The sequence below is a fragment of the Eurytemora carolleeae genome, unplaced genomic scaffold (genome assembly GCF_000591075.1).
Source record: "Eurytemora carolleeae unplaced genomic scaffold, Eaff_2.0 scaffold2395, whole genome shotgun sequence".
NCBI lineage: Eukaryota > Metazoa > Arthropoda > Copepoda > Calanoida > Temoridae > Eurytemora > Eurytemora carolleeae.
In genome coordinates this window covers 1-10,004 of record NW_019398280.1, presented here as the reverse complement: position 1 = coordinate 10,004, position 10,004 = coordinate 1, and the positions used below count along the sequence as shown (strand labels likewise).

General features: G+C 31.2%; 1 protein-coding gene across 1 annotated transcript; it reads left to right on the top strand.

Moving 5' to 3' along the window:
• The first annotated feature begins 362 nt into the window (after positions 1 to 362).
• Positions 363 to 9,751, top strand: LOC111717134 (leucine-rich repeat-containing protein 15). Its single transcript, XM_023492642.1, has 12 exons — positions 363 to 426; positions 590 to 1,075; positions 1,632 to 1,713; positions 2,360 to 2,428; positions 3,789 to 3,873; positions 5,727 to 5,817; positions 6,087 to 6,164; positions 6,988 to 7,083; positions 7,630 to 7,697; positions 8,122 to 8,177; positions 8,626 to 8,720; positions 9,655 to 9,751. The coding sequence occupies exons 1-12, from the start codon at positions 419 to 421 to the stop codon at positions 9,734 to 9,736; spliced, it is 1,296 nt and encodes a 431-aa protein (XP_023348410.1). The 5' UTR covers positions 363 to 418; the 3' UTR covers positions 9,737 to 9,751.
• The last annotated feature ends 253 nt before the right edge of the window (positions 9,752 to 10,004 follow it).

Below are 10,004 nucleotides of genomic sequence, written 5' to 3'. Positions count from 1 at the left end.
TCCTTCGAAAAACCTTAAAATATTCCAATTAAGGACTACATTAGAACCTTCTTTGTACATATTCACATTTTATTATTTTAAAGGGATTATCTTTAAAATATCTATTGGTGAATTTCCCGAAAGTATTGCCATAAGTTAAGGAATTATTTTAGCATTCTGAACACACCAGTTTGGTCTTGTATGTTTTATCTGTATATTATCTCGATGTAAAAACAAATATATTATCTAGATGTAAAAACAAATATATTATCTAGATGTACAAACAAGTATATTATCTAGATGTACAAACAAATATATTATCTAGATGTAAAAACAAATATATTATCTAGATGTAAAAACAAAATATATTATCTCTTATTTTCAGATTTGATTTAAGATGAAACTATGATTCAGAAGCGATGAATAATTCCTCGCTACGATGAATAAGTGAGGATTGTTTCAAGTTTTATTTTTCAATAATTTGTTTTTTTTGGTTTACAGAATAATATGTTTACTACAATTAAATTCCCAAAATTACAACCAAATGGATATTTCTGCGGGACAAATATAATTTATAATTTTCTTTTCACAGAAACCATTTTTCTTCTAGGTTTGTTCTTGTTTTGTTTTGCTGTTTTAAGCTTAGCAAATCAGGAGACTCTACGCGGCGGGTTGGATCAAATCATGGCTCTACGCGGTGGAATAGATCAGAATCTAGTGATTCAGGCGATTCTGAGCACTTCCATGATTTTAGCAATTCTACGGAGCATAATGAGAACTTTTCCCAGTATTTCCATCCCACCAATATCACAGACTCTACGGAGTCAATATTTCCGGTAAATTCCACGCAGTTGAATCTTGTGATAAACTCATCTCTAGTGAACTGGAGATGTCCCAATATCTCAATACCAATCATTTTTAACCAGCTCTCCTCCTCCTCCCCCTCCTCCTACTCCTACTCCTCCTCCCCCTCCCTCTCAACCCCTCCCTTGTCTTGTCAGTGCGAAGTGTCCCGAACTCTGCGTTGTGATGGAGTTGTATCCGGGAACAAAAAACAGACCAAACATATTTTATCCACTATAATCAACAGTATTAGGAAATTCAGTTTTTTAATTTAAAACATTTGAACTTTTTAAACTTATGAAACAGAGGAATTGCGTTCAACAATTTTACTTTATAATTTTCTACAAAAGTCTGATCTTCATTCAACATTTTCAAATAGGTGTTTTTTACCTTGTTACAAGTTTCAAACTTATATACGTGATGGGCATAATTTTCGGGCCATTTTTTAGACATTTTTTATAGGTTAATGAATGTTTCACAAAAAATTTTAGGTTCTAATTCAATTTCAAAATTTTATTCTCAATAAGTTTGCTTTACTTACATTTTTGTGATTTTTTTTCTTTGATCGAAGATATAAACCAAAACAATTTGTTCAAACCGAACACTTTTTGAAAAATTGTTTTTGTTAATATCTATGGTCTGAATAAAACCTTTTCACAATATAAGGTGAGTAGCATGCAATTTTGAAATAAGATTCACATCTCAGATTCTTGTGGGGCCTCTGAAAAGTCAATAAACTTAGAATATTTAAAAATAACAAATAATGTGTGTCTTCAAATTTAGAGAAGTTATGTAAAAACTGAATTTAGGAATAAAGAAGAAAATGAGTCGATTACACTTCTAGATCTTTCTATACAGGGGGTTCAGTTCATACCAGTCAATATATTTCAGGTTATTTAAACAAACAAAATTTCACATTTTCGCAAGAATATGTTATAGATGATTAAAGCAATTTTGAAGTTTTTGTTCGATAAGGTTGTTTGTTTATCAAAAAAAAAATAAAACAATAATAAAAATATTTAAAATAATTAATTATTATAATAATAATAATAGTAATGATAATATCATAACCGGTGCAGCGAAACAAAATTCGTTTGTTAAATCAAAACCTAGTAAATGTATAATCAGATTCAGAGACAAATAACAAATAAATTATTTAGCGTTCTTCCTGATAATGTTAAGATTTAAGAAAAGGACTTTTAATCCTCGTTACAATGGTTTCAACTGTTTAATAATTATTTTGTTGGAAATCAAAACAAGATGAGATTAATCTTTATAATTAAGCTCTTCGCTCATATATTTATATAATTGTTTATATATATATATATATTTATATATTTATATATTTATATAAATGTTAGCTATAGCTGTCAAAACGGCTGGACCAAATTGGCTGAAATTAACGGAACCCTGGGGGCACCAAAAGCTAAAAAATCTTTTTTTTCTTCAAAATTCAAAAAATAAATTCAAGTGTTTCTAACATTCCACGGGCAACGCAGGGCACTTAAGCTAGTATGTTTATATTTGATATTTTTAGGATCTTGATATCCGAGGTCTAGTTTTATCCACAGGAAACCTTGTCAATATTAGTAGTAAATCATTTCAGGTAAATACAATATATACAATATATACATTCCAGGTATACAATATATATATACAATATATATATATTCCAGGTATACAATATATAAACAATTATATACAATGTATACATTCCAGGTATACAATATAATATACAATATATACAACGCATACATTCTAGGTATACACTTTATAAAATATATATATATTTCAGGTATACAATAAATATAATATATGTAAATTCCAAATATACAATGTATACAATATATACATTCCAGGTATACATTACAAGGCCTCCAGGGCGCTTCTCGCCCATCTTCGATTTTCGACCGGATTAATCAATTTTTTCTTGATTCTTTTGCTTTTTTGTTATATTTTTGTCAATAACCAGCCCTTGTGTCATATAAGGTCTTTTAAAAAATTGGGCCGGGTCGAATGTTTAACCCTATTTATCCTGACGTCTAGTTTCATGACTGGTTCCCTGGGGGTCAAATTGATCCCCTCCCCCCTCTATTTTCTTATTGTGATACAAATCTATACCATTTGGTACGTTCTTGGAAAGCCCTTGGGCTCTACTTCAATAATCTGCAAAAAATGGCAATTTTGCAAAAATCCAAATATTTACTGCGAAAATTGCAACAAATTATACATTTTTGGAAAGCCCTTTACCCAGCGATTTCAAATATGCAAAAACATTTGCAAAATTTTCTAAACCTAAATCTGCAAATTCCTATTAAAGGGGTCTGTGCAAAAATGTGTGCTACATTTTTTTCTAAAATTGTCAATCTGGTTGCTTTTGTTACAGGCTTTCCAAAGAACTAAAAAACTTTGAAATCCAATGACTGGAAGTAGGTCTAAATGTAGATTTAGTCTGGTATAGGTAAAATAAGGCATTTAGGCAGTATGCCTGAGGACTCACGCAGTAGGTATAAAATGCCAGCTTTTAGCCTTAAGTGATGGGCATGTGTTAGTTAGAAAAGTCAGAAAATTTGAGTTTCCTAGCTTTTTGGTCTTTTTTTTGACAATTTTGGATAAATTGTAATAAATCTGTCAATTATTAAGGGATTCTTAAGTGTGGTACCATTTCGGAAATAATTCAACTTGGTTATTCCGATGTTTGACAAAGAAATTTGAATTTTTTTGTGTTATTTTTATGGTCAAACATTTCAAACAAGGTTGAAAATCCCTTTTTTTACCTCTCGTCAGCTTCATTTAAGATTGGAAAAGTAAATCAATTTAAAACACATTACTATTAAAAACGCGGAAGTAATTAAAAATTTTTGAATTTGATGTTTAAGACAGGTACACCGGGATTTATTGATTTACATTAAATTTAGTAAATTCCTTCACGTAAAACTATTTTACTAACGTTTTCACAATTTCAGGGGTTAGAGGATTTCTTGGTAGCACTTGGTCTTCCAGGGAATAAGCTAGAGAGTATTCCTTTACAAGCAATATCCATACTCAGAGGTATATATCCAAACTGAGATTTATGTACCCATACCTAGAGGTTTACATCCATACTCAGAGGTATATATCCATACTGAGATTATATATACATACTCAGAGGTATATATCAATACTGAGAGGTATATATCCATACTCAGAGGTATATATCCATACTCAGAGGTATATAGGTATATATCCATACTGAGATGTATATATACATACTCAGAGGTATATATCCATACTGAGATGTTCATATACATACTCAGAGGTATATATATAAATACTCAGATTTATATAAACATACTCAGAGGTTTATATCAATACTGAGAGGTATATATCCATACTCAGAGGTATATATCAATACTGAGAGGTATATATCCATACTCAGAGGTATATATCCATACTCAGAGGTATATATCCATACTCATAAATATATATCAATACTCAGAGGTATATATCCATACTCAGAGGTATATATTCATACTCAGAGATATTTATCCATACTCAGAGGTATATATCCATACTCAGAGGTATATATCCATACTCAGAGGTATATATCCATACTCAGAGGTATATATCCATACTCAGAGGTATAAATCCATACCTAGAGGTATAAATCTATACCTAGAAGTACAGAACAATACCTAGAGGTATATATCCATACCTAGAGATATATATCCATACCTGGAGGTATATATATCCATACCTAGAGGTATATATCCAGATGTTAGGTACTTTCCCAAAGGATTTCTTCCATGCGGCAACTTCCCATGGGTATTTTCCTAAGTGGCAAATTCCTAAATTTGCAATTTCCCAAACGGCAACTTCCCAAGTCTGTCCTAGCCGCAGCGCTCGGCCCCCTGCCCAACCTATCCTTTGGGAAGTTGCCTCTTGGGAAATAGAAAATTTGGGAAGTTGCCGCTTGGGAAATTGTCATTTGGGAAGTCGCCCTTGAGAAAATGCATTTGGAAAAGTACCAAACACCTTTATCCATACCTAGCGGTATATAACCATACCTAGAGGTATATATCCACACCCAGAGGTTTATATCCATTATCCACACTCAGAGGTATATATCCATACCTAGAGGTATATATCCATACCTAGAGGTATATATCCATACCTAGAGGTATATATCCATACTCAGAGGTATATACTATATATCCATACCTAGAGGTATATATCCATAATGAGAGGTATATACTATATATCCATACCTAGAGGTTTATATCCACAATACTGAATACTGAATACTGAATACTGAATGCTGAATACTGAATGCTGAATACTGAATACTGAATACTGAATCTTAAATACTGAATACTGAATACTGTATACTGAGTACTGAATACTGAATACTGAATACTGAATACTGAATACTGAATACTGAATACTGAATACTGAATACTAAATACTGAATACTGAATACTGAATACTGAATACTGAATACTGAATATTTAATATTTAATACTGAATATTGAATAGTAAATACTGAATACTGAATACTGAATACTGAAATTGAATAGTAAATACTGAATACTGAATACAGTATACTGAATACTGAATACTGAATATTGAATACTGAATACTGAATACTGAATACTGAATACTGAATACTGAATACTGAATACTGAATACTGAATACTGGATACTGAATACAGTATACTGAATACTGAATACTAAATACTGAATACTAAATACTGAATACTGTACACTGAAACTTGATACTTAATAATGAAAACTGAATACTAAATTCTGAATACTGAATACAGTATGCTAAATACTGAATACTGAATACTGAATACTGAATACTAAATACTGAAAACTACTTAAAACTGCATATAGCATAACCTAATAACTTTCTATTTGTCAAGGTTTGACTAGATTAGATTTATCTGGGAATAGTCTAGGAGGAGTGTATAGTCTACCAGATCTACCAGATCTAGAATATCTAGATATATCCAGGTATAGTCTACCAGATCTAGAATATCTAGATATATACAGGTATAATCTACCAGATCTAGAATATCTAGATATATACAGGTATAATCTACCAGATCTAGTTTTTAAATTACATTTTCTCAAGATATTTTATAGTGCTAGTTGAGTGCCTTCATGCATTAGATTTGTTATATTCAGAGAGTTATCAGGAATATTTTATTGATTTACCGATTAGTGATAGACTAATTAATTGATTGATAAATGTTTTGATTGATTGAACTGTATATTTCCAGAAACCGTATAGAGGTTCTTGCTGCTGGTGTCTTTCAAACCCTTCCAAACCTTAAGCATCTTATTTTGTCAGAAAACAGGTTATTTTGTATCCTAGTATCCTAGACTTCTATCCTTGATTGGTATCCTATACTTGTTTCCTAGTCTAGTATCCTAGACTAGTATCCTAGACTAGTATCCTGGACTTGTATCCCAGATTAGTATCCCAGACTAGTATCCTATACTTGTTTCCTAGACTAGTATCCTAGACTAGTATCCTAGACTAGTATCCTAGATTAGTATCCTAGACTAGTATCCTAGACTAGTATCCTAGACTAGTATCCTAGACTAGTATCCTAGACTAGTATCCTAGACTAGTATCCTAGACTAGCATCCTAGACAAGTATCCTAGACTAGTATCCTTGAATAGTATCCTTGACTAGTATCCTAGACTAGTATCCTGGACTAGTATCCTAGACTAGTATCCTAGACTAGTATCCTAGACTAGTATACTAGACCAGTATCCTAGACTAGTATGCTGGACTAGTATCCAAGACTAGTATCCTAGACTAGTATCCTAAACTAGTATCCTAGACTAGTATCCTAGACCAGTACCCTACACTATTATCCCATACTAGTATCCTAGACAAGAATCCTAGACCAATATCCTTGACTTATAGTATCCTTGACCAGTATAATAGTATCCTAGACTAGTATCCTAGATAAGTATCCTAGACTAGCATCCTAGACAAGTATCCTAGACTAGTATCCTAGAATGGTATCCTAGAATAGTATCCTAGACTAGTATCCTAGACTCGTTTGGCACTCATATTGAGTGCCAAACTATCTGATTGAAATATTTTGTCATTGTTTTAATACTATCATAAGTAAGACTAAATATATTTAAAAGTTATATTTTCCTAGACTTGATTTGAATAGTATACGTGAGTACAACTTGAACCATCTTTCATACTTGACTACATTAGATCTTAGCTCAAACCTGCTCACTGGGCATCTCAGGTAAATTTAGCTCAAACTAACTATTTAATGAATATGTATAGATTCATATATTGTTAAGATATAGATTGATGGACAAGATGTCATTTCATAATTAAGTTTGTAAGATGTAATGTTATGTTGAATTATTAGGTTTTTTTCCCAAAGGCATTTTTCCAAGTGACAATTTCCCAAGTGGCAACTTCCCAAATGTGCAATGTCCCAAGCGGCAACTTCCCAAAGGTTAGGTAAGGCCCTTTGAGGCGCCGCAGGCTTTTATGGGGGACTGAGCTCTAGGGCTTGTTCAGACTTGGGAACTTGCACTACTCATTGTTGGGAAGTTGCCATTTGGGAAAAATTCCGTTTGGGAAAAGCCTTTGGAAACGTACCTAACATCAATTATTATCGTTATCATTATTATTATTGTTACTATCATTATATTAATTGTTACTTTTAATATTTTTATTATTATTTTTATCATTATCGTTATTATTATCATTATTTCTATCATTATTATTATCATTATGATTATTTTTATTTATATAAACAAATAATAATATAAATATTTAGAAGCCCTGTCTTTGATCTTCTGCCCTCAAATCTGAAGATATTGGATATATCTTTCAATAATCTAACAGGAAACAAGAATATCTTCAAATTCTAGTGATGCTGCCAATATTGATAGTACAGCTTGGTCCATAAAATACAATTTACTTATTTTATATTAAAGATATTGTTTAAAACTTTCATGACTGCCAAATATACTTTTTATTCTTGTATTTCTGGATATATTTAAGATTTAAGCATTTAATTGAAGTTTAAATTCTAATAACATTTAATTTATAAGGATTAAAATTTATAACAGATTTAAATTGATAAACATTTATATTGTTAAAGATTTAAATTGTTGAAGACTTAAATTGATAAATGTTTAAATTGATAAAGATTTAAAATAATAAAGATATAAATTGATAAAGATTTGAATTGATATTGATTTAAATTGTTAAAGATCTAAAATGGATAAACCTATTTTTTTCTAAAGATTTTCTATGTTTGAATCAGGACTGGAGTTAAATACTTTTAATATTCTTGGATCTTTGAACCAATTATTTCTTCAGGTGAAACTTTTAGAAACCTTGAGCTACAGTTAAGCAATCTTATGTGTTATTGATTTCGGCATAAACATACTTTTGTAAAATGTAGATTAAAAATAATCTGTGGAATTGAGTCTTTGCCTCACATTTTCTAATTCCTGAACCTTCGCAAGCTAATGACGAATATTGATATTTCAAACTTAGATTATTTGATCTATCAGAATTCATAGTTTGAAATATCAAAGTTCTACGAAATTGGGTTGCAAATATAAAGGGATCAGAAAACTGAATTTTGTGGCCAAGACTCAATTCTCTTACGGAAATATGTAGACTAAGATAATCCTTTTTTCTAGCTAAAAATTAATTATTTTTAATTCGATTCGGTCATTCAACTCTTTAAGGTTGAAATTACTCCTGTTTATATTGCCACCTGTTGATAAAAAATCTAATTTCTTTTTAAATTATTTAAAAGGGAAATTTACTGGATGAGATTGAAGACGATTCTTTCTCTGGTTTATCTCGCCTTCACAACCTAGATCTTTCTCATAATAATATTCTTACTCTCAGGAATGATTCAACAATAAAAAATCAGATTTTTCTTCTTCATATTTTGCAACAAGCTTCATTATATGTGAAATAAATAATTCTTTTTTCCTCAGACATTAATTTGGTGTTAGGTTAGATCCCCAGCACAACTTCCCCAACACAATTTCCCCAGTCACAACTTTCCCAGCAGCAATTTCCCCAGCCGCTAATTTCCCCAACACTAACTTCCCCAGTCACTAATTTCCCCAACAGCAATTTCCCCAACACCAATTTCCCTATGCAGTCAAATTCTTTTCCCCACACAGTTCCAGAATGATTTAGATTTGTCCCTTGACATTGATTGTAGGTTGTACTCATACTTATTGGGATCCACCAGAACATTTCTCTTCTTCGAGAACAGTGTATAAACTGCCAACATTGTCGACTCTAATCCATCTGATTTTTCACATTCAAAAAGTTGCGAATTTTTATTTTAAAATTGCGCATTTGTTCATTGGAATAATGTTAAAAACGGAAATATTTGATATTTTACTGCATGGGAAAATAGTTGTTGGGAAAGTTGCTGTTTTACTGCATGGGGAAATTGTTGTTGGGGAAGTTGGTCTTGGGAAAATTAGTGATTGGGAAAATTGTTGGGGAAATTGATTGTTGGGGATGCTGTTGGGGAAATTGTTTTTGGGGAAATTGCTGTTGGGGAAATTGCTGTTGGTGAAATTGGTTGTTGGGGAAATTAGTAATTGGGGAAATTGCTGTTGGGGAAATTGCTGTTGGGGAAGATGTCTCGGGGAAGTTGTGACTGGGGAAGTTGCGCTGGGGATCTAACCTAACACAATTAATTTAGTCTATTAAACACAAATTAAACATTTCAAGAGATTCAAAATGTTAAAAATTAAAAAATTTACCAAACAAAAGAAAATGAAGAAATACTGTTAAATATTGTGAATCATTTCCTTAGTGATAAATCTTTCTCTGGACTAACGGAACTAGTTTTCCTTTCCCTTTCACATAATCATTTACAGGTTGTATTCTTTATTTAATTTCCTTTCCCTTTCACATAATCATATACAGGTTGTATTCTTTATTTGATTTCCTTTCCCTTTCACATTATCATTTACAGGTTAAAATCTTTATTTGATTTCCTTTCCCTTTCACTTTATCATTTACAGGTTATATTCTTTATTTGATTTCCTTTCCCTTTCACATAATCTTTTACAGGTTATATTCTTTATTTGATTTCCTTTCCCTTTCACATTATCATTTACAGGTTATATTCTTTATTTTTCCTGATACATATATATGTATATA